General features: G+C 41.1%; 1 protein-coding gene across 1 annotated transcript in view; it reads right to left on the minus strand.

Moving 5' to 3' along the window:
- Positions 1–18,110: 18,110 nt before the first annotated feature.
- LOC143172945 (chondroitin sulfate proteoglycan 4-like) overlaps positions 18,111–25,994 on the minus strand; it is a 42,022-nt gene continuing 34,138 nt past the window's right edge. The window contains exons 9-10 of the mRNA XM_076362855.1: positions 24,809–24,992; positions 18,111–24,305 (exon numbers count right to left, since the gene is read on the minus strand). Coding sequence (XP_076218970.1) covers positions 22,252–24,305; positions 24,809–24,992 — 2,238 coding nt within the window. The 3' untranslated portion in view covers positions 18,111–22,251. The remainder of the gene's footprint in view (positions 24,306–24,808; positions 24,993–25,994) is intronic.

Here is a 25,994-nt window from a genome sequence, read left to right on the forward strand (position 1 = left end):
TGTACATTTTCCTACCATTCTGGAAAAAAATTGGGGGATTAAATGAACTACCAGATTCTAAAGACTTTTTGAGCCACCAGCTAGAAGGGATGTTGACATTTGTAGGTCAGGATTTCTCTTTTCCACTTCAGACCTTCTGCTGGCCTACTTTACAGTGGCCAATTATAAACCCAGGAGAATCCTCCTTCCCCTATCTGACTGCTGTCTGGTACATTTTTTGAGTTGCGTGGGTTTTCTTTCAGCTTGAGTAGTTCTAATGTTTGACATCACACTGTTAGAAGTTTGATTTACATTACTTTATGTTTATAAGGGTTACTATTTTTATGCTTGTTATTAGTGTGATTGGAAGTGAATGATGCATACATGGCAAGTAATATTAACCAAAATATTAACCAAAGCAACTATGCAGAAAGTTTGGATAATGTTATTACCTAAGCAAATTCAAACAGCAAATGTTTCTGTGGCAGGAAGCTGAAGCTAAACAAATATGCATGATAAATGAGGAATCTTTCTTTTTCCTAGCATTCCGGATGGTAAGCGGCTGGAGGAAATTGTCAGGAATGGTGATCTAATCAAATGAAATGACATGCCCTGTCAGTCCCCTGACTCAGTTTCCTCACAGTAAGAGAGGGATACTCATTGTCTACTTTCACATCCTACGCGATTTACTAGATCTTCCTAGTTCCCAAGTGTGACGACACACAGGCAGCCTCTGCCCTTGTGGCAAGATATGTGTTGATTTCTTTGTAGGACAGGGCCACAACATTTGCAAAACATTCAGCTGAACATCCGGACCCTACAAAATTTCTCTTGTGGGTAAGAGCCACAGAATCAGACGTACAAGACAACAAGTGACCATACCAGAGGAGAGGATATCCTGGAAGGGTTCTCAAGCAGAAACCACAGGCAGGGTCCACACCTGCTCAGCTGCCTGGGTTGCAGCCTGGGACAGAGCCAGGCTGTGCTGCACTGTGCAGGGTGTGCCGCTGGACAAAGCAGTGCTGGCCTCACCGCATCCCCAGCCTCACCACATCCCTGGGCTCACTTCCTCCCATGGCTGAGGACAGCAGCACGGCTTCATAGCCAGGCATTCAACTGAGCCCTGGGTGGGAATCCCACCTCAGCTGCTTGAGAGCTGCCAACGGCTTAGGAGACAGCTGTAGGCCTTCTTTATTCCAGCAGAAGGGCTTCCTATATTAGCTGCTCAGTAGCAGAAATAGAAATAAATGTTTATCTTAGGCATTAAAAATAGCAGATGCTGGGTTCATTGGGTCATAAATAGAGCAAAACCCTGGAAGACATACAGGTTAATGTGCAATGTGAACCAGATTTCCTTTCAGATTGTATCTTCTTTGCATGATCTGGGCTTTTAAGGTCAACTCCATCTGGGACACTGGATAATTTGATGAGAAGATTCACTTTGATGCAAGACCTCATTTATCTTTTGGAGGTAGCACAATAAATCACAGCTTTGTGAGCCGCAGGACAAGACAGTTGCTCTGCCCTCCACCTTGCTTATTGATCAGACTGACAAGAACACATCTGTCTCCAAGATCTGGAGTTGGTCTTTGCTCCCCTGGCAGTCTGGTTCCAGGAGCGTGAGCAAGAGCCAAGCAACTGAAGCAGGAATAACACCAAGTAGGAAACAAGTCATTTCCATGCCATTGGAAATGCATGTGCAGAGAGCGACCATGTATAGCCTGAAATTGTGTTTGTGAATATTTCAATTACCGTTCTTAGTCTGAGTTTATTGTTGGCAGTGCTCCTGTGCTGAACAGTGGTGTCATTGAAGCTGAGCTTAGTATTCAAGCTCAGTTGAAAAATGACAGCAATGCACAATTTTTATACAAGCTTAGCAATTGAGCATGGCATTCTCTACACACACTACATTTTGGGGGCAGAGGGATTGTTTTGCAGAGCAAGTCAGGCAAGTGAGATTAGCCAGCAAGGCACCTCTATCAGCAAACACATTTTCTCTTACAGGGACTCCCCAAGGGACAACCCATTTGAATTTATAGGTTTGTGAATTGCTGTGTCTCCATTGTCTTCCCATGGCCAGGACTACCTGCTTTGAGGGTGGCACAGAATTCAACATGCATTTAGACAAATATAGTGCTATCCAATAAATAAGACCCTAAATAGTCTCAGATGACTGAAAATATAGGAGAAACTATATAGACTGGGACTGGAAAGAGGCAAATCAGAAGAGATATTACAGACATGGAGAGGCTCATGAAAACCATGAAGAGATTTGGGATTAGACTGTTTTCTTTTCCAATATCTGAACAAGGTACTTTTAAGTTATTGAGTCTCGCACCATAGGAACTTATGTATGCAAAAAAATTACATACGTTTAAGAAGCAACTAAACAAAATCATGGCAGAGAAAGTCACCATGAATAAAAAACCCACTCCTTTGATTCTGAAAATGTGCAGATTCATGGATATTAGGAGCATGTGAACAAATATTACATATGCATCCTCTCTTGATTTATGTTTTGGGTACATATCCAATATTGGCCACAGGTGGACACAGGATAATGGGGTAGATGGACCTTTGCACCAGTGTGGTACTTTTACATATTTACCTTCTCAAACCGCTGCTGGAATTATCCCACTCTTCATAGGTATGTATATCATATATGCATCTGGTGTGGAACAGAGCATCTTAATGAATTGGTGCTAACATGGAAGAAATGGCAGTATTTTTTATGCTATCAGTAGGAACTACACACCCAAATGTCTTAAAACTGTAACCCAAATGAGAACTTTTTAAAACATGCTATGTCTCTGCCATGTATGACACATTTTTCTATAAATTAATCTGTCTACTTAGAAGGAAACAGGTCTAGACTAAGAAAGGTCTTGTGAATCTTAGAAATAATGTGACTTCAGGGGAATACTTACATTCAAATGGCACACTCTGCTTTGTCAATTTGTGTAATGCTTGAAAATCGGTAAGTCACTTTGTCTTGATAAAGGCTAAGTGCAGATAATGGATTAATTGGATTATTGGGCTGTAATGAAAATGGTCCCAGGAGAGCACAGATGCACAAAGATGCATGCAAGGTTTGGGACTACCCAGCAACAACTGCAAATACTTTTACTTTTGACATGCAGATCATGATCTGACTTTTTAACGTAGTGATCCAGCATATGGTTTCAGTGGAGTTTTGGAGGGATAATCACTATTGGTTGGTTATTTTCTTGTATGTCAAGGAAGACACATAACTTCTCCCAGTATCATTCAATGTATGAATGTATCAGCCTTCCTGGATTAGCACCTTAGCTTTACTGGTGACAGGTATGTCACAGTAAGCTCTCTTTCTCTCATTTTAAGTGATTCACACATTGTATCCTGCAGATGAAATGACAGAAGTAATTTAAAAGCATTTTCCAATGCTGTTTCCTGGTTTACGGTTTTTAATTGATGATCTGTGGACTATTTCTATGAGATTCACAAGCAGCAACAGAAAAGCAAACCAATTGTCAGCAGGCCTAAATTCCCTCTAAATGAACTGAATGTTCATGAACTGCACTGGAAAGATCTGCAAATCAAAAAACCAGATAGGATCAATTTGTGCCATCTCAGATAGAACTTTTAAAACACTTACTTTTCTCCAAAAGCAGCCCCTGTTTTATCAAAGGGACCAAGGAAGTGATTTACCAATTGATTCAATACTACTGTAACTGCAGAGAAGCAGGAAAGGGTGCACTGTGGTTTTGTTAAACATTGCTCAATATAGGCAACTGCACACGGAAATTGATGCCTTCCCTATGTTTTAGCTGTTAATGCATAAAACAGCACAAAGGTTCATGACCTAACGTCTGGACAAGGAACTTCCGTGCTCTCTTACTTCTTTCTTTTAGTTTGGAACTCATGGGTTTTTTTAGTTCACACTACCTCAAAATATCATAACAAAGAGAAGAAGGAAGAAAAATAAATTTAGGCAGCCAATGTAATATAAAAGATCTTTTTTCACACCTTTTGACATACCAATGTATGCAAGGCCAAATTCTAAGCCTTGTTAATGTGAAGGCAGGTTGAATAATAATTTTAATTTAAAGAAAAATAGGAATTATTTATTTGCAGAGAAATTTCCACATTGGTCAGATGAATTACTCATAATGAATAATTCATCCAGCTCCATTAAATAATTTTAAATCATTGAAACCTCTATGCCAGGCTGCCCAGATATCTCTTCTAAGATCCTGATCACTCTAAAATTATGTGATCATCTGCAATACTAGTTCTGAATATTTTAAACATACTTTTAAAATTCTGTCCCTATTTAAGGACAGAATAGGCCCGTATGGAATCAGGAACTGCATGTATATAAATCAGGCTCTTTCCACTGAGGTGAAATAATCTGAACTCCCCAGGAAGTGAAGAACTTTCTTAGGTTCTTTTTTAAATGTGGGTCCTCATTTGTATCACCAGAACTGCTACATCATAGTATGGAGGTACTTGGTCATTCAGTTCAGTTGTGTGCAGCTAAAAGATCAACCTTTCCTTGCTTCTTCAGGGGGTCACCCTCTTTATTCTCTTCTACCTGAGCAAAATTACCCTGGGAAAAGTATTTAATAGTCTGTCTGGCAGGTTAAGGAGCACCTTGCTGAGAAGATGAATTTAGTGTAGACAGCCTCAGCAGCGCTTGTGATGTGTGGCAACTGGTAGGATCAGGCCTTTTTTTCTGTCAGGAGACCAACTAACCCCGAGAATTACGACATTTCATTTAAAAATATATCAGAGCTAAGCCATTAGATTAGTAAACAGTTCCTGTTTGCTGGCAAAGGGGTCTTTTCAAACCTACTCAGCATTTTGTGTCAGATGCTGAATGTCTGTGGTCATCATCTCAAATTCCTGTTTATTTTCAGTGAGTCAGCTGGTTTTTTTTCTTTTTTTGCCTTAAAAACAAGTAGTTTCACAGGACTCGGTTTCCCTAGACATCGTAGTTCTCTCAAGCAACAGGGCATAAGTCGCTTCTTGTCTTCCTCAATGCTGAGGTCATGAAAACCACTCTGATCACTCCTTTCTCTCCTGTTTCCTTCACACTGAATGTCCTTCAGAGCATACCTGACTACTAATGGCTTACTTCACAAATATAAAAAGTGCAAAAGCCATTCCCTTCCTGTCTTGCAGAAGAATTCAGTGTGAAGGAAATCAGGAAGCCAAACAGTACATGGGAACATAGGTATTTTTGAAAGTTTGGCTAGCACAACTCATTGAAGTAAGCTCTATATGACTGCGAAGCCACTGGGATTATATATTCTCCTATCATCCTCTATCAATTTAAGCATTTTCTCTCTGTATTTTGCTGGTGTGAACAGTCTTTTTCCTTTTTGACAATGAACAGAGTCCCGGCTTGATTTCATATGAGGAAATCTCCCTGGGGACTTTGCAGACCCGCAGAAGATGGGGCTATTGTTTGCTGGGACATGACAATACCAGACCAGTGGAATATACAGCTGCAAGCCACAGGGCACTGCTGTTCCTGTGTTGTAGTCTCCGCCAGTGGAGTCTTCCAGTGCACAGGGGAAAATCTCTCTTTTCAAAGAGGCTTAAGATTTTGGAGCTTATGTACTTACATAAACATAGGGTCCAAGAACTCAAACATTGCCAGAAAAGTTATGTGAAGTGGTCCTGTCTCATGCTGTACCAGCTGTGTACTGAGGGTTAGCATTGCACTGAAGTGTGAGACGTACAGGTCATGCTAGGTAGACCAGTGCTAATGAATTAAATAGTGCTGTGGGATGTGCCTAGGCAGTGGCACTCGATGCTGTTAGATCACTAGAATCATCCTCAGCAAGCTTTTGGTCCAAGAAAACAAATAGACTCCCAAAATTTCCTAGACATGGTAATTTCCAGTTGTGGCCATCATGTTTGGGAAGGCAAGTGGGGTTAATAGGCTGTGGGCTCTCCTAAGAGGATTGGTCTCTGTGCCAGAAAAAGACCTCTGTTATGCTTAGTTTACCAGCATGGATGTAATCACCAAGTTGAGCTCTTACCTCAATGATTTCTGCAATTGTGACCTTCAGATTTTATGATTACAATAGCTGGTACCTACAAATGATACTATGGCCCCTAAATCTGCTCCAGAGGATGCACAGCACAGCAGGTTAGAACCCATCACTGTAACGCCTTGCTGTCTGCAAGTCTCCTGACTTAACACTGGGTTAAATCCAACTTTTCCACCTTCCTTCCGAGGTTGACGCAAATGATGTGAGGCCTTCTCTCTCCACCAGCACCTTCCAGTGGAACACCAGAACTGATAACTGCACAGGTGGGACCTGGGAGGCCCAGCACACGGCTTTCTGGACAGCTAACATAGGAAAATGGAACTTGCCTTTGGAAAAAACCAGAAGCACTGACAAGTTCTTGTGCTTTTGGAATGAAGTTTAAAACTCATTTTTCCTGGATGGGAAGAGAGAACAAATACAATCAACAGCAGCTCAATCGAAAGAAGCCAATAGGATTTTTGTTGTTGATATTTTTATGAGCAGACTGCATATATGAAATGAACCGCTCTTATAAAATTGTTTGGATGGTTGCTTCTTTTTCAAATTTTTCTCTTCAGAGACAATTGTAGCAAACACTCTTTTATCAACCTGTCTTATGTCAGAATACAGCAAAGGGGTGCAAGTTTCAGAAAAAGTGAATAGCATGTAGGCAGTGATCTTTAGTCATTGCATCATTCACCTAAATCAACAAGGGTCCTATAGAAATAAATAACTTAAAAAAAAATAGAAAAGGACTACCTTATTCTTTCTGCACTTTGAGAGTGCCTTGTTATTTAAGCACTTGAGCAATGATCTTTTCCTGATGTTTTCCACTCTTGTTTTTTCCCCCTGTGTTTTCCTTCCATTCTTTAACCCTACATCAGACCACGGAAAAATAAAATTGAAAAGGAGAGGTGCCTGTGGAACAAAAGGGAAAACAAAACACCATGGGTGTGGAGGACAGAGGGAATCTGCAACAGTGGATTCAGCTGTAATTTAGTGCAGCTTGTAGCCTCATCTTTCCAGACTGCCCAGCAAGAGGCCACATTGCCCAGCTCGTCATGTTTCAATGAAAGAGAAACCCATGACTATTGCAACCAGGAAATGTTGACATAATGGAGTTACTAAGAAAACCTGAATGTTAGTCAGTCTCCATGTTAGACACATTGCAGGCAAGGTTGCACAAGCTTTACTCACATTAATACCACTGCTTTTTTGTCTTGACAGGGTCTATGACAATCAGGCAAAATGCTTTTTTTTTGTCAGTGCACAAAATGAAACAGCATTTTCCACAAACACATTGAAAAGAAACATGTTGAGCCTGCAGAATGGTTGTATCCTGTGAATAGAGAACAGGTTTATTGCAAGGAAGGGGGCATTGCAGAGAATTGCCAGAAGGATAGATTCAGACACGTGTGGGTATCTTCCTCCTCCAGTTGCTATCATTATTATGCTTCTAATGCCCATGAAGAGACATGAATCCTGTTTTCAAGAATTCTCTCTTAACATTGAAAAATCTGGACGATGAACTGTCTGTAAGACTACATCAAGACTACACCAGACTTTGAAAAAGTCATTACTGGAAGTAGCTGGATATATGGAAGATTGAACCAGTTAAATTCAATCAAAGGGAGTTACTATTGTAGGCAAAGGCTCTGTGGCATGAACCAAGGAGGAGAAAAGCAGAGTATAATTTGAGCAGGATGAACAAGGCAAGGAGAGGGATGGAAAAAGGCATGAGCTGGTGTGGGACCTGATACAGTTGTGGTGCTACGGGTGGGTTCTTCCCCCTGTGGTGGGAAAGGAGGGGATGGGTGCCACTGCAGGCCACAGGATCATCTGCCTGCTGCACACCGGGGAGGTTTGCATGAGAGGCAGTGAGAATGCGAGTTGCAAAGGCGGTACAGCTGAGCCTATACACCTGCCTTTGCACCCCAGACTGCTGCTAAGACCCTTGCAGGGACCTTTGCTTTCAGACCAGTTTTTATTCTCACTCTTATGTTCCCCTATTAGCAGCAATTCACTTTCCATGATCTCCCACTTTCCCAAGACTGGAATATGGCTGAATTCCATTGCTTTATTCAAAATAAAGAACTCCAAAATCCTTTTAAAACATGAACATATAAATCTTTGGTCAGTTCAGCGAAGATGAAGATTATTGCTCAGAGTCAAGAAATTTGGGGCAAACAGAACATAAGGTGTAGGTGTTTATTTAGCCATTGTTTTTTGATAACTTGTTTAGGCCCTGAAGATGTGTGCAAATGGTCCCCCCACTAAAGCACTTCACCTGAAGACATTGATTAAATCAGTGCCAGTTAGGATTAGAAGCCAGGATTTCCAAAATCTTGATCTCCGTATTTAGCTACCTCTTATTATCTATTTCCTCCTTTTCAGAGCAAGTGACCACAGAGGAACCATAGGACTTCACATTTTGCAAATGATGTTAAAATTGTGAAAATATAGGGGTTTATATTGAACTGGTATGTGAGGAGTGTACGGACAAAATTTGAGTTGCTTCCCTTAACATTCCTGCACACTGCTAATTTGAATCCTTGAATCCTCTGCTCTCTTAATTGATATAGAATACAAAATGTCCCCTTTGTTTAAAAAGTCATCAGTATATCAGCTGCAACTGAAGTAAGCATGAATGAAGCAGCAGCTTTTATTTTCCTGTGAAAGCAAGTGACCATCAGTAATTACTGGGTAATGAAAGGGGTAGGTTTCACGACAGAGAGATCTCTGGCAGAACTAATCACAAGTATGTGTCATTCATTACTCACTGTGAAGTTGAGAAGGGAAAGCTAGTCTGCCTTTCAAATTTGACAGCTAAAGGTCCCATTCAAAATATTTTCAAGTTATTAGTAAAATTAAGGTTCTTACATCTGCTATAATCCCCCAAATACATAAATACTCTGCTTTGAATAGGTACACCAAAACATACAGTTTTTGCCATTACCAATGTCATCCGAGTATTTCAGGCTGTTGAAAAACATCCCATTTGGAGTAGTTTGTCTTTCTAATTGAACTGCAAACAGGTTTCTGCTGGGATGGTATTATCATCTAATGACTCTAAAAAGCATAAAACTACTGAATTACTGAATCTAATTTAAATTCCACTCAAGAAAAAGTAGAAAACCCACTATGAATCTGTTCTTGCTCAAAATAATTTTTTGTTGTTAATTTGTGATTTAAAAGTTAAAAGAATTTTCTCAAACCTGATTTTATTTATTTTGCTGACATATCATGCTTATTAAGATACTGCATATTTTTATCCTGGGAAACGCTTACCTTTTTTACTTCTTAGGCTGCAACCTAACAGTGTTCTTCCCCTGTTATTTCCCCTATTGCAATAATTTGCATTGTTTTCACCCTAATGATTTAACTATCACAATTCAAAATAGCAGTGTTGAAGGATAAGTGAGGATTCCTTTTAAAAGGAATCAGCTTGGTTTTATTTGTATTTTGTCTCATTTAATTTGACAAGTGCATTTATTTCCAGACTGAGAATCTCAGAACAGACATACAGCACCAATCATGTGGGGCTTAATATTAGAAATACAGCAATACTGAAAACTTGACATTAGGGAGTCTCACAACGCTTTCGTCTGAAAAAAAAAAACAAACCCAACCAGAAACCCTCCACAGTTTAATGGTCTAAAAAATTAAATTAAGTCCATTCATTAAGGAAAGGTTACTTAGACTGTATATCCCCCAGAGATTCTGGCCTCTTTACCAATTACTCTGGTAATTTCCAATGATATGGACACCTGTTCTCTGGATACCCAGTTCAGACTACCATCCTTATTTCATCGAGGACACTAAACAGCAGCCAGATGGCTGCTTATTATAAGCCTTTTAGGAATTTGAACCAGAAGTGAGAAACAAAGTGTGCTTTTCTTCATTTTCCAAGAGCATGAGCTGCATCCATACTGTGAAAATGCAGGACAAAACAGCTGTAACATTTTCCTCCAGTGTCTTAGACGTTTCCTTGCCTTACTCTTTAAGGTAAGATAAGAAGTTCATTCAGGAACAAATGCCAGTGTCATTTCCTTTCGAAAAGGAGTATTAATTTCTTCTGTTTAGAAATGAGGAAGCACCTACAGGACCTTCACATCGGGCAGTAGAACTGCTGTGCTCTTGGAGCATGCCACTGTGAGGACCGCCCTTGCTGGGCTTTGCACAGGCAACTGGCTGCAGCCAGATGGTTACTTGACTCTTCCAATAAAAGTATTAGTTAACAAGAGCCTAAGGAAGTATAAGGCAACCCTTCCTGCTCTGCTCTTTCCTTCCAACCCTTTAACTCCCATCCCAAACCAAAGCCTCACTAGACTTTGAGAAAAACATCTGCAGTGACACAGAGTGAGTGCACTGGGGCCAACATTTAAAATCTAAGGTATCTTTGGTTAGACTCCAAAATGCCTAGCAGAATACTTACAGCCTAATTCAAAGACGTAAAGAGCATACTATAGCTCTTTTGTTATCTTAGGAGAACTTTAGGCACCAGCCTGCGTGTCAGAGCAAGGTGTGAGGTAGGCAACAGCCTAATGATCATCCCACCACCCCAGAAGTCCATGTATTCAGGCAGGCAGTACCCGCCACCCCTGGAGCCAGAGACTGGAGACTGTTGGGGTGGGAGAAAGTAGAGGCCAGGAAGGAGAGATTCCATGTGCTGTGCCCAGGAGGATGTGCTCGGGCATCAAGATAGGCCAGCTGTTCATTTCCCCTTCCCCAAGAAGATGAGGTGGGTAGGATCCCTTTGCTTGGCTACTGGCGTTCCTTTTTTACCTCATTCTTTCACCAGGGCACTTCTGCTTGACAAGGCTTGACTCAGTCCTTGAGTTCATAAATTTTCAGACTTTAAGTCTGTTTAAGCCTATCAATGTCTTTGGATTACAATACATATTTAAGAAAAACTTTCAGGCTTAATTTGAAGACTTCCAAATAAACAAAAGCACGACGATGTTCCCAAGTATGTTTTTGCAATTAAGTTAAGCTGTGCAGTCAGAAATGTTTCCTGTTATTTCTAAATTTCTTCACAGTCAGCATCAAAGTTCACTCTGCCTTTTTAGTTACCTGTGTTACCTGTTACCTGTTAACCTTCCATAGGCCAGCATCAAGCCAGATCTTGGTCATTCTTTTGTAAAGCAAAATAATTGCGGCTTATTAGTCTTCTCATAAGCAGAAGAGGTTTGATTTCCTCAAATATTCCCCATCACCATATCACTCTGTTTTAGGTTCCTTTCCTACTTCAACTACTTTTCTAAACATGGACATCAGCACTGAAAAATCAGCTCCTTTCTGCTCCCATCAATGCAATACCGAGATAATACTTCTTCCTTAAGCCACTAGAGCCAAGGATTATCCTCTTTGATCTAAAGCATTGGACGGCAAATCAGGCTGAGCTGGTTTTCTACTGTCATCTGTAGTCATTTGTAGTTCCTGTTCAGTGTCACTGCTTTCTAGGACGAAGCAAACTCCACTTTGACTTACAGTCTTTTCCCTCAGATACAGTTGTGTGTGAACACAGTTGGAGGTTTTTCAGAAGCCCAGTCTCCTATTACAACTGAAGCACAGCAAAGAAAAAAGGGGGTCAAAAGGAAAAAAAAAAAGCACAATAACTAAGGGTATCACAAGGAAGAGGAGAGGGAGGAGAAACTGTAGTGGGGTGGTAATAGCATTTACCTTTGACAATCACAGAACATATTTAAAAACATAATTCCTCATTCTTCAGTTATCTACAAAACATTTTACCAGATTGCTTCCATGGAGCTGTTTTACACATTTCAGTCTTTCAATATATGCAACACTGAAAACTTCTTTGAACTCTGAATTGTTCTTCCTCCTTTATAGCCTGGTTTTCTAAGGGAACAACCCCTGTGCAACTATGCCATCTGCCTGTCTGCCTCCCAACTCCAATTTCAGTGCAACAGCCAGCTTGAGCCAACTTTGAAAGAGGTGCAAAGTTCTCAAAGATGCTAAGTTCTTACAAGTTCATCGAAAATTGGCAGCCAAAAAGAGGAAAGAAGACCAATTTAGTATCTCATGGTGAGTGAAAGACAGACCCAACTCAGCAACTTCTCTATTTGAAGAGGCAGCAGCCATCTGGCCAGTGTGTAGGCACGTTTTTGGCTGGTTTGTCAGGACACATGTAGCTCTGAATCAGCCACAGGATACACTGAAGCTTTTCTGTGTAAGATATGTGGGAAAGAGCTGAAGGTGAACCTGAGGAAGGGCAGGACTAGGGCCTATAAAACACACATCCAAGGGAAGCTAGACTTCATTCATCTTGCTGCTCCTCATCTTCTAGTGATTCTTTTTAAAGAAATGACCACCTTGTTAATGAGGACAAGGAAAGGAGAACTTTTGAGTTACCACTTTTGGGCTCAGTGCCAGATCATCAGTGGTTTTAGTTAGGTATTTTACAACAATAAGGAGTATCAGCACAGCCGAGACACTAGGAAACTCCATGACATCCCACAAAACTCAATGAAGAGATGGCAGCATTATACTAATACATCTTTTGTGCCATCTTGTCCCAATGCATAGTCATCACCTCACACCATCCTTACCATATGTAAAAGATTACTGTGCAGAATGCATGAAATATTTGAGCTGATTAAACTTTATGCCAGCTTCCTATTAAATATTGTTCTCATTTATACCTGATGAGAGGCCTTTCTTTGTGCTTAGCAATATTGTCCTTAACCTGTTTGTAGCTTAGACACATGCAGCTGTTTGTACCACTTTCAGATGAATACAGAAACAGGTTTTGAAATGCCCTGACCTGAGAAATCTGATGGCAAATCACAAGGGATTTTGAAGTTGAACCCCGCACCCTTATATTATTATTCCCACACTGTCAAAAGCAGTATTTAATAAAAGTTAGTTCTGCAGCAAGTTCGGGCAGTGTTCTGTGAAGGCCGTCTCCTGCGTTTTTAGAAACAAGCCAGAATACCTTCTTGTAAAGTGGTTCCAAAACAGCACAGGTTATAAGAAAAACAGTGATTTTGCATTGTACAAATCTGAGAAAGAGACTCTACCGTGGTAGATTCACATCTGCTGCCAGCTGGGCTCTTTTATCGGATGTTAGAATAACAGTAGAAGCTGGAGCAGCAACAGGGAAACAACTTGTCAAGTCAGAGCAGACATAGATGAATATAACTCATCAAAACTTGAAAACAAAGTAAGCATCGTTGCAAAAGCAACGGGAAGATGTGTCTGTCTGGTAACTGCTGTGTGACAGTAAAATGCCAGAAAATTTGCTTTGCCTGAGACTGCAGAGAAAGACATGATACAATTTCTGTGGGACTGTTTATCTGAGAACTGAAAACAAAAGAATAAAAAGTTGTAAAACAATAGGAAAAAAAGCTCCTTGCCATTAACATCTAAGGGCAGTTCTCTGGAGAAGAAATTTATGCTATGCCTTTGTCTAGAGGATTTGAATGCTACCTGAACTGCCAGCCCTGGGCTCCCTACTCCATCACTGAGGAGAGTGTAAATCCAAGGCACACCCAAAGAATGGCCAGTCTGATTTCGGCATCTCCCAGTCAAACCAGGCACCGCCAGGACTCCTCCTACTGGAAGTGTTGAAGGTTTCGCAAACGCTGATGTATGTTATCAACTAAGCAGGTGCGGTGATACCCAGGTCCCTGTTGTCATTTACCTTAGAGTGAAAGAACTCACTAGATGATCTTCCTTTTTATCAGTGGCTATGGCCAACACACTGGATTTCACACACTGAGCAACATCCTGGTGCCAACAGTATTTGCTCCCGTTACACCCCCTGTGAGAGATCCCTCTGAGCTAGGTTTGAAGGAGCAAATTGGCACAGAGAAGTCACTTCCAACCAGCCAGGCTACAGATCTGCTGTGTAACTGTCTGCATTTCCAACACTCGTGTTATTTTCAAAGGATGAAGGAGTCCTGCGTGTCTGCCCCGAAAGCAAGAGAGGCCATGCCATTTCCTGTGCCTGGGGAATCTTCAAAGGCAGATTGCAGAGACTTTGAGTCAGGCACCTCCTTCTCTTCAAATCACATGCTTGTGTGGAAGCTATTAGTCACTTGTGTCGTCCATTCTAGCATGGGACAAAAAGTTGAGCTCAGTGGAGTACTTTGCAAATACAAATATCTCCTAATAGGAAAACAACAACTTCCATTCCTCTATGGAAACTGTAAACAAGAAAATAAAACACCTTCTTGAGATACTTGCTAGATCCGCCTTTGGTATTTCTTAAGCACATGCTGTCAGTGTAACCAGTTGGATGATTTCCCCACACAGCATCCAAAACACATTTCCAGCTACAGCTGCTCTTCACTTGCTAGAGAAAGGCAGTTGTAGTCTCAGCGGACTTTGCACTGGCTGCACAAACAACCGGCCTCATCATTTTTGCTGTCTTTCATTTATGATATCAATAGCTAAGAAAGAAACAGTTCCATGTCTCACGTAAGAAAAGAGTGTGAAGAAGGTAGGGCAAAATATATTCTGCTATTTGTTTTAAACTATTCTACAGAGTTACCCATATGTAGCAGGGTTGGTTTGTTTTTTCCCAAAGCAATATAATTTGGAGAAGTTGCCAACAGCAGCCATGCTATTCCTTGAAATACACTTATCAGCTCCAAGAGCTCTGGAATTACAAAGACTTTCAGCCATTTGAAGTACTAGAAACTTTCTGTTCCAAAATCTATGTATTGGAATGGCTTCTCATTGACCTTTCCCATAAACTAAAGAAACACATATTGGTGACTTGTGACCAGCGAGCATTAAACCATGTAACAGTGCCGTAACAGAGACAAGTAAATCTCCTAGGCAGTCAGACTTGTTTGAAGAAAATGGTAACATCCACAACTGACGACGACATGAACTGTCACTGAGGTAACAGGCAAAGCTGCGTTCAGGTATGTACATCCATCCTATATAGATTGTAGCTCTAATGCCTGCGAGGTGATGCACTGTTTACAACTAAACTATTACAATTGCTCCTGGCAGAGGCTCTGATTTATATATGTGCTTATATATTCTTGTTCTGGATTTGTGTTTCTTAAAAAAGAAAGTTTTGGGGTTTTTTTTAAAAAGGAAGTTAAAACTCTAGAGCAGAATGTGGGTACATCTAGGTTTTCTAGCAAAGTACTGCCCTCTGCTTACAGCTGCCAGCCTGAGAATTTCCCAGAAGGCTGGAACTGGAGAATCAGTGAAACCAGAGCAGAGCTTCGCTACCCGACGGACCCTGAGAGCAACTCCTTCTTCTGCAGCTGCGCTCATCAAGATGCAAGAGAGGACCTCTCCCTGATGGCTGAAGCAGTGCAGAGGCCGGGCAGAGGGAAGGTTCTCGCCCTCTGTTTGTCAAACAGCCTGGTATGACATGAAATAGGCTGCCAAATGACCAAGGTCTGCCAGGCACAGCACATGCTGCAGCTGAACTGGGTGTTGGGGGAACAAGCAGCTGCTTCCTGAGCTGTGGCATCACTGAGGGGCATCATGAACCCACCGTTTTAGAAACTTTCAGGCTTTCTGGGGAACCAGTGAAATGGAAATGGGTATAACGTGTCTTTAAGTGCAACTTGTGGGTTCAGATTAGAGTAGGCCACAACACAGATCAGTGGTGACCAACTGTTACCACCTCGTTGGCTCTTGAGCTGCACACACAGAAGTACTGGGCTTCTGAGGGCAGATCCCATACTCAGAACCAAGGACCGCCAAAGAGACATCTCAGAATCTCAGAAATTAGCACAACAGGGAAGGCTAAATGAACCTAAGTCCTACAACCAGGAGCAAAGTGATTTAGGGAAGGAAAATGGGCAACTTGTCTCACTGATGGTTATACTGCAGCATTCCTAGCAGTGTATAGGACCTGTATGGACAATACAGATTGATTAAGAGATGCTATGAAGTAGGCAGTTGTTTGTTCTTCTAGCTGATTTGTCCCACTTCTGCTTACTTCTATACCTGGTCTAATCTTAGTCCTAGAGCTGCTCTTCAACAGTATTTTGTGCAGCCATGTATAAATGAGATCAGTCCTCAAGCTACTTTCATTTCTTTCAAGGACTAAGCTCAGGTCCATTTTTATCTGCATTAGTTAGCTCAGTGCTCAAAATCAAGACCTCTGTTGCTTTACTTACAAATACCTTTCAGTGTCTGCAGATAACCAGATTTACCATTAATCACTGATTGTGATTACAATCAGTCAAAACCTCAGGCAAGTTCACCCTGTTCCTTTCTGCACTTTGACCAAGACACTAGGAACTTTACAGCTCTATTTTTAAGGCAATATTCATGTCAACGGGCTTTGACATCTGAGTTACACCCTGGGCCAACTCAGCTCAGCCAGACCGGGCGATGGTTATATAAGGAAGGATTTTAGTGATCTGATCTGATGAATCCCCACAAATGCACTTCTTGACAGGCAGCCACCTTTGTAAGTCAACACTCAAAATGTTCATGCCATAGGAGATTTACTTCTACTAGATCTCCTGCCAGCTGCAGAGGGAAGCAGAAAAAGCAAACTGAGCTTCTGAGTCTTGCCACCCACCCCAAGCACAGCTCTCCCCTCTAACGGGAACAAAACTCATCATCTCGATTCTTGCCCTTCCTTTTTTCTGGCAGTGAGGTGAGCTCCCCAGGCAGCGTGGCGGATCATAGCCCACTTCCCAGAGGCACAGCCCAGCACGTCACCTCTGCCTTTCAAACAAGCCCATGGGTCTGCTTCCAAATGACCTTCCCTTGTTTTTAGAAACTCCATCTAACCCCAGACAACTTGCCTCTGTCCTATCCTCCTACCTTCTCCCGCCTCTTCCTCAGCAACCCCTGCTAGCAAAGCACCTTCCCTGGTGGCTTCGCATGTCTCAAACCAACTTCCTATGTGCCTCTCCCTTACAGATTCAATTTCATTTATATGTACTTGAATATGTACTTGTATATGAAATATGAACTTTTGATTCCTCCAATTATTTTTTTATTCTCTCGAGAATTTCCTCATCAGTGTGCTTTCATGCACCATACATAAAAAGTTGCTATGCAAGATACTGTTGTACAGTGTATTAGCTGGAGCAAATCACTGTGATCAGTCACATGCTATAAATCGCACATATTTATTCTGATCTATTGCCTGTGTTCTTGCAGAGGAAGTTCTGACACTCGGTACCATCCCATACCAATGCTCAATCTGCTCAGTCTTCATTTTTCCCCCAATAAATTTATGAGACCTGATGCCCCTCTCACTGTGATGCCATGCAAAGGTTTAGCAGCTAAAACCTGTCTGCAGACAGCTTCACGTCTAAGTAGAGGCTACCAGCACGTATAAAGCATAACCACAAAAATAACCAAGCAGCAAGACTGGAAATGAGGAAACGATCACGTAAAGCAAGCATTTCACCATACAGAGTCTCCCTACAAACAGATGTGAAACTATGGATTTCACCAGTTGAAATGAAAGAACATTTTGTTCTGGGACTGCGTTCGGGATATGCAAGCTCTGGCAGGAATTATTTAGCTTGAAATGAGTGAAGATAAATTAATAGAGTTTCCATTGAATATGCCAGGACAATTATTTTCAGCCCGTTTAAAAATATTCACAGAATGTACTTCAACATAACATCACAAGGACTCGAAAAAAATGGTGCAAGCAGGACAGAGGCCTGTAGCTCAGGACACGTAAGTAGATTCACTGCTGAATTTGGCCTTGCAGGCTACTGCAGCGAAAGTTGTAGCTGGCCCTTACTAATATTTTAATAAAAGGAAAAACATAAAAGGTTTATGACCATTTCTGTCCTATTTTCTTTTCTTCCCAAACTAACATTTTCTGAGTTGTAGGAGGGTTGGGGGAGGCGGACACGACCCCGGGACCAAGCACTGCCACTGCTGACACAGATTTCTGCACTCAGGACGCTGAGCCATGGTGCCGGGGAAGCTGCTTCACCGGGCCACCAGCATTTCTGACGTCTCAAGAAAAAAGTTCCTTATCTCTAGTTACAGGAACAACTACAAACCAGCTAAGTTCTGACTACAAAAAATCAAAATCAGGTTGAACAATGCATTTGGTGTCAGGCTGGAGTGAGTGTGTATTTTTGATTGAGAATAAAAGATAATCTGATGAACCTTAGAGATTAAAAAAATCAAAGATTTTTTAATGACAAAACCGCACTACTGTATTAACATTTAAGAATCTGATATTTTAAAATCTTCTAAGCATGTTGAGTTAAATAACAGAAAAAACTTACTGAAATAAACCCAGTGCAGTCCTGTTTGAGCAAGTTCAAATAAATGCATTTATTTTGGTGTTATGTTCATGCAAGTGCTGAACACGGCCAGGTAGATGCATGATGAGATGTCTCTCCTTTTCTGGCCGTATGCATTATGTTAGAGGCACAACGCTGGAAACAGCACAACAGCGATCTCAGCACAAGTGCAATTTAAAAAATAAGCATCAGAAAACTTGGAAGAATGCTGTTACTGGCAATGGGATCCTGTTGTGTTTCCACACTGACCACAGTACTTAACAGGTCTTTAAAGACAGCACAAAAACATGTGTGTGGATTATAAACAAAACAGTTTATTGATTTTATATATGTTTTCAAGGCAATTCCATGCCATAGTTTAGAAGTCCGTTTGGTAAGAAAGGGAATCCTTCATAAACCCCATCTTCACTAAATAAAACACACAACTTCAAGATTAAGTGAAACAAACAAAAAATTCAAACCATATCCTGACCATAAACTATGTAAGTTCCTGGAATCACAAAAAGAATCCATAAGTACCAAACGGTTTTCTTGGGGATTTTCTAGATTGACTATTATTCAGGAAACCCAGGATGAGATACATCCCAGCGAGTTTTTACCATCTCAAAGCTGGACTTCTAGATAATTCAGTGACCTCAGTTTATCCAGAGTTGACTCCTCTCACCTGTATTAAACACCTATGTAAGAACAAGGTGAACTGTTCTCTGCAGAGACTATTTTCTATTGTCCACAGGGAAAGCTTACATTAATGCAATCAGATTTTTTTTTTTTTAACTGGGGTTTCAGGGTAGGATATTAAAGCAAAGTCCATATGTAGTTATCAGTTACAATATTACCTCTGCATTTTGTATGAAACCCAGTAATCACTGATACAATATCCTTAGATGCATATAAAGTTCTCATCAAAACATTCCATAATATGGCAGGCATTTTGGCACGGTTGTCTCACGGTAGCACCAACTGAGCGAGAACACTGAATGCTGGCACACTTCACTGATGAATTAGGCATTTAGGCTGGTTTTATTAAAAAAAAAAAAACAACAACAAAACAAACAAACCAACTCCCCTCCCTCAAAAAAAACCTCAATGCTTTAAAAATTGGGCCAAATCCTCAAAACACAATTCCATAATGCCTGATCTACTTGAAATTAACATCTGTTGTCAGCCAAAAGCATTTTGGAAATAGAGAACAAGAGTTCAGCCCATTACACTGAAGCCAAAAAAGCCAGCACAAATTCTACCACCTTTTCTGTATTTTTCATGTCTGATGTCTTGCTCAGAGCATGCAAATGCTGAAACTCAAGAATGCCCATTCAATTGTGGAGTTCTAATTGCATTGCTGGCTTTTTTTGACGGTCGCTATTATGTCATGGTCTCATTTTTTACCATTGCCAGCACTAGAGCAGCCCTATGTTCCATCTCCACTGCACAATGAGCACCACAACTTTGGGCACGCCTGTCTTTACAACCATACATTTAGCAAAATCTCAGTAAGCATACGTTTCACTTCCATATTTCTGTTCAGCCTGTCATGGGTCTACAGTGTGGATTCTGTCACCAGACTCCAGCAGCTTTCAGCATTGCAGTATTTTGGTACCGAATTGAAGGCGTATCGCTTGGTCTCCTGATAGGTATTGGAGTATGACGCCTCTTTTGCTGCTGACAAGAAGATCTCAGTAGTAGGGAAATGTGAGACAGGCTTCTTTAAGTGTGAGGAAAGTATTGGATTATAATTCTTTACTCCTCCTTGGAGTGAGGCCTTGGAGGAGGTGTAAAGGCATCAGGTTCCTGCTACCAGCTAGAAGGCATCGGAGGCAGGCTGTAGCAAATGCTCTGTTGACAGCTGGGATCTGGAGGAAGCTGCTGTCTGCTTGGTGTCAGCAGAAGAGGTCTCAGGAATTGGCAAGAGTCGTACAGCTACACCTCCACACAGGATGCTTGGGGTGTCCCTGTGATGGCTGGCAGCATCCCCACTCTGGCTCAGAGTTTCTATAAACAGTCCCAAAGATTTTATTTGGAAAAGCAGAAAAGGTCTACAATGCAGATCTGCAGCAGTCCACCTGGGACAGCTGAACGCCCCAGCCTTTTACACTGACTGCACTGCTTGAATTCGAACCTGCTCATGCTGGCATCAGGGAAAAATGGTGATGACAGAGAAATAAAAACTGTGTGTCAAGGTTCAAATACATTTTAGTTGGAGCATATAAAGGGTCCATATCTTTAGTCTCTAGTGCTCCACTAACTTGACCGGCTGAAGATGTGGCTTGCATTTTTTCCACTGACATGGACTACTCTCCTTGAAGTGGGCTCTGAAAAATGCATTGCTTCAAAATGCACCACAATCACGGCTGAACATGGCAGAGGTGGTAAAGATGAGAAAGACTGTCCCCACTGCTCCTGTGTTTAGCTCCCAGAACACAGCAGTAAGCGGAGACTTAGTCCAGCTCTCCTCATGGGTGAAAATTTCCCATAAATGAAATATAAAAATGACAGAAACACAGCTAATCATCAACAACAAAAAAAATAATCCGAAACAAAGTACTGTGAAATGAATAGCACCAAGGATGTTGAGGCCCATACATCCATTCTATAAAAGTGAAAACTGCAGTACCTAGGCTCATACCAAAATGTTATTCCAGTGTTAACTGAGTGCAGTGCTGAGACTGCATCCTGACACTGAGCACGGTGTTTTTACAGAGAAGCTAACTGGAAGCTGTAACAGTACAAAAATAGATGAGAAGTTCAGTGGTTAGCAAGAGACTGGTTATGGTCACAGCACCATTCCCCTGAAGTCAGTTCGTTCTCTGAAGTCAACAAGAATTTTGCTGTTGTCCTCAGTGGAAGAAAGACTGGACCTTAACAGGAGACTGCACATCACTATTGAGCCTGGATTTCCAAAAGTACAAAAATAGTCCCTTTGCAAAGAAATTATTGCACATTTTACCACCAGAGCAAATTCAGAGTAGTCATACAAGTGTGTAAGGCACATTTCAGTGTTCTGGGAGATGAAGGGTAAATTGTGAAACTTCAGAAGGGGATACGTACTTCCTCGCAGGATTGTTTCTGTCAGTAGCTCCACAACACACGATAGTGTGCAGCAGAGGACTTGATTCTACTGTCATCTGCTTGAACACCCAGACTCCAGAGAGAGTTGTGCTTGCTTCACTGAAGGCAGAATTTAGTCCTTTGTCGGGAGCAGGAAATTTTGGTATGCACTTCCAGGCATAACCTAAGCCTAAAGATAATTCAGCAGACAGGCTGACTGGCAGATACACAGTTTTTGCTTTGTGGATTAGAGGTCATGGGTGCATTTTACCAGTCTGCAGACATTAAAGGCTAGAGTTTGGTATCAAATGAGGAAAAAGAAAAACAAAAGAACAAACAATATCTCTCAGTAAGAGTATTTTACCAGAATCCTTATATACCGTCACTGTTGTACTATTGTTGCCGAGTTGAATTCTAGATTTCCAGTTCAGCGACCCAGATAAACACCTGTCAAAATAATCACAGCTTTGTTTCTTTAGTACTGGCCTCTGAACAGCCTTCGGGTCAAAATGACATTATTGAGATTAGCACCTTGGCAATTACAGAAACAGTTGAAAGTTCTTCAAATAGAAGCGGTGGTTCAGGAAAGAATACAAGACCTTTATAGCAAACTTGTTTCTTCAAAAAAAGTAATTATATTAAAAATATATAATCCATGACAGAACATTCTATTTTACCCCTGTCATGGGAAATTAAAAATATTGCATACACAGGGTGCACTCAAAATCTATGGGGCCAAATTCTGCACTGATTAAGTGGGAATTTTGCTGAAGTACCAACTGGAAATTCTATTTTATGGCCACTGTAATCAGTAAGATTTTTTTTATTATTATTTGACAGGTATTTGGATTTCATCTAACAAACAGCGTATCATTTGATCTGTAATAAATAAATGTATTAAAGAACAAATTATATGTCAACAACATGTACTCTCTTTTCCATACTACATCAATTAGCATGACCAAAGCTGGCCATAACTACACCCAGTATTGATTGCGCTTCAAAGTTGGGTTTGTTTTTCGACAATACTGGATCATTTCAGGATCAAGGTTTAACCAGTTGTTTTGCAAAGACTGTTCTACAATCGGAGCAACCACTGCAGGAAGCAGCTGTTCATGTCTTACTGCCATGAATGTTGAGGCTGTACTTCTCTCAACCCCCTTCAGGAGAGGAGTCACTGTAACACTGGGTACAGTCAAGCTCCGTTCCAGACATCGATCTGGACTACTGAGGACTGCATCCGTTTGACTTTTGACGAGCGGTTTTGTCTTCTCTTTCTTCTGACACGTCAGCAAAATGCACACAGAAGTAACAGCAACAATGAGTAACACAGACACCAGGACCAGGGGGATAATGATGTACCAAGGGTTGCTGCTTTCACCTGCTTGCTCTTTGGGACTCCTGACATTAACCTGGGTTGTGGTCTTAGTCCCCACAGATTCACTTGTTCCTACTGCCAGATTTAGCAATGGACCTTCCTCATGTAGATTTCCCCAGCGATTCTGCCCTGGCCACATGGTTGGTCCAGTCTTCTGTGGTGCTGCTGTAGGGTCTTCATTCTGAGAGGAGGCTGGTGCCTTGCCCTTTGAGGTAGTGTGAATCTTTAAAGTGGTATTGCTGGTTATGGAAGGCACTTTGGTTGTAAAACCCTGCACAAGTGGAGGACTGTATGGCACAATGGAATACTGAAAACAGCCGACAGCAGGCTGCACAGCATCTGCCCTGAGTATAAACATGAATGAGTCATTTAACAGATCAATGCCCGTCATATTCGTATTTATGTCTAGAAGCACACCACCACTATCAATGTCAGCCTGGGTGAATGTCTGAATATCTTCGAACACTGCATCATTCACGAACCTTTTCTTTACAATCCTTCCATGAGACGGAGGCACTATCACTTCAAATCTAGGATTACTATTTGTCAAATTAGCTAGCTCAGAAGCATCCAGGTCACTGCTTCTGAATTTGTAAGCTGCTTGATTTGAAATCTGCATGTCAGGTACAACGTGTACTAAAGGCTTCACTGTGATGTTCAGCGCTTGTCCTGTTAGATTGCCTTCTGCAGTGAAGAGCATAAACTCCAGTACTTCTTTGGATGCAGTGAGATTTGTCAGGTGGTAGGACAGCCTTCCTGAGTACAAATCTGCCTGCTCAAATTTAGTAACCTGCTCATTTCCAATCATCAGGTGCCCATATTTGAGCGGCTGAGTTATTTCATACATGATATTAGTGCTTTTTCCATTTGTGACAGCTGAAAGCTGCATGTTAGTAATAGTGACAGATGTCTGGCCCTGTGGAAGTGCAACATTGGTAAGGTTGACCAGGACAAGAGCGATTGGTATGACTTCAAGACTGAATAGTTTGTATAAAGGGCGATGTTTACCATCAGTCACGCTGAAATAAAACACCCCAGAAGATGAACTTCCATCCTGCACAAACCAAACTTTACCACTGTCAACATCAGCTTGTGTGAAATCCTTTATAGAGACATTGAGATTGCTTTTCATTGCTAAATAACCATTATTGGGGTTGCTAACAATGGTGTATTTGAGCTCAGCTGGGGCGTTATCTAGGTCTTCAACTTTCAGATTCTCTGACCCCAGCACTGACACATCTCCCTGCAGGACTTTCAAGTGCAGCCTTTTGGTCTTCAGTTCTGGAGCTTGGTCATTTACCGGAACAACAGTGATATTAAACATTTCCTCTAAAACTTCGCTATGGGGCTTTGTTGCAGACTTGCTCTTCAGGTTTAACCAAACAGCAAAAGTGAAATTGTCATTAAGCGATTCAGAATTATCATGTAGATACACAATTCCAAATTTGTTCAGTATGTATTGGGAGAAGTTAGGTTTTTCTTTGGTAATGTTTCTTTCTCCAACAACAATCATGCCATGTTGGGGTAAAGATACAACCTGATACCAGACTTCATACATGGAGCGCTGTACCTCAGGCAGCTTAATCAATAGATTTGAAGCATCTAAATTTGTTTTGTTGATTAATACTCTACCTCCTTCCTGGACTATGGCACCTAGCACAAAGGAAAAGACAATCTTAGAAATTAACTATTTTATAGTTGCAATGTTTCAGAAATTAAATATCAAACACTGATGATGCTCAGAAAAGTTCCTCCTTCATGGTATCCTTGATTTCCATATGTCATGGCTAAAAATATATTACCACTATTTTTAAAATACAGTCACATATAAGAGACAAGATTTTCTATTGATGCATACATTAAGATTAAAGAAATATCATTATCTCAAAGCTTCTGACAGTGTTTTCACCTACCGTTATGGCAAAATGGAGAATACCCACTACAGCAGCAGGAAGGATCAAACATAGGTAGTAAATCTCATTTTTAAAGATGCAGTGATGCAGCTTTCCAAGCTACTATCTACACTACACTCTGTGACAAAAGTATTCTGGTCATTTGTTACAGAAAAGAATGTAGCCTTTGTTTTTTCACATTTGTTCATTGGAACCCTGACAGACCCAAACCAATTTGGAGCCCAAACAGTACAGCATCTTTACCTGTATTTGCCAGAAGACGACTGTTCCGATCATGCCTGGTAATTTCATATGAAATGACAATATGGAACACCTGTAGGTCCAGAGCTGATGGTGGAGAGAAGACAGTAAACGTAAAGGAATCTTCTGCACTCCAGCCAGCTGACTCGGCATGTAAGTGCTCATACATGATCACACCTTCATCCACCTGTTTAGAGTAAAGAAAAGCCATAGGTATAAGAGGAGAATAATTTTAAACACAGAAGTTTAAAGACAGAAAAAAAAATCTTAAGAACATTGTTCAAGAGAGACTTTTGTATCTTAGTCCACACACACTTAGATTGAGATTATCTTGCATTTCTCTTTCTCTGAAGGTGGACTCTGTGTTGCCAGACAAGCATACTTGAAGGTAGGTGAAACATTACCGGGCATGAATGCTTAGTAAAGGCCTTATGTGAAGGAACAGAGATATAAAACATCGAGAAACTTATCTCAAACTAGCAATGGTAATGGTGAACAGGAGCTCAGCTGGACTGTATCTTCAGTGAATCGGAATATCATATGTCTAGGGTTTTTTCTTTATAAGAATACCAGCAGGGCTGGACTCATTGTCCTGAAAAAGCATATGAAAGACTGAAGGCTTGAAAAGGACTTTGATGAGGTGTTTCATGGTGAATAGCCAAAGATACTTGGTAAGAGACTACGGAAACCAGAATAAGGTGCAATGACCATTGAAATATACTCTCGTGTATAACCAAAGAGCTGATGGGATTACTTAGTGGAAAATTTCTACATCACGGCAAGAAGGGGATTCCTAAGAGACAGGAAGGAGCCTGGCTTGCCCTACACCCGCTTTCACTGACCTTGCAGATCATCATACTCAAGAGAATCCTATCAGTCCCACCATGAGGATTTAAGCTTCAAAGCAGAATACTGCAGTAAATCTTCAGAGAAACACATATTTATACAAGATACAACCATTTATCTCATTAGGCCCCAAAGCAAAAGGCAGTATTTCCAGACTAGGATTCTCATCACCTGAACTTTAAGATCAATACCATAATACATTGAAACTACAATAGGATACCTAATAACCACAAGACTAGCACACTTACTAAATCTCATCCAGTATATTCAGCGTCTGGTCTGCTTGATAATTCATTCACTGACCTGGAGAGAAGACAGCTATACCTATTAAATCCTTGGCAAC

Source organism: Aptenodytes patagonicus, chromosome Z (genome assembly GCF_965638725.1).
Source record: "Aptenodytes patagonicus chromosome Z, bAptPat1.pri.cur, whole genome shotgun sequence".
Lineage (NCBI taxonomy): Eukaryota > Metazoa > Chordata > Aves > Sphenisciformes > Spheniscidae > Aptenodytes > Aptenodytes patagonicus.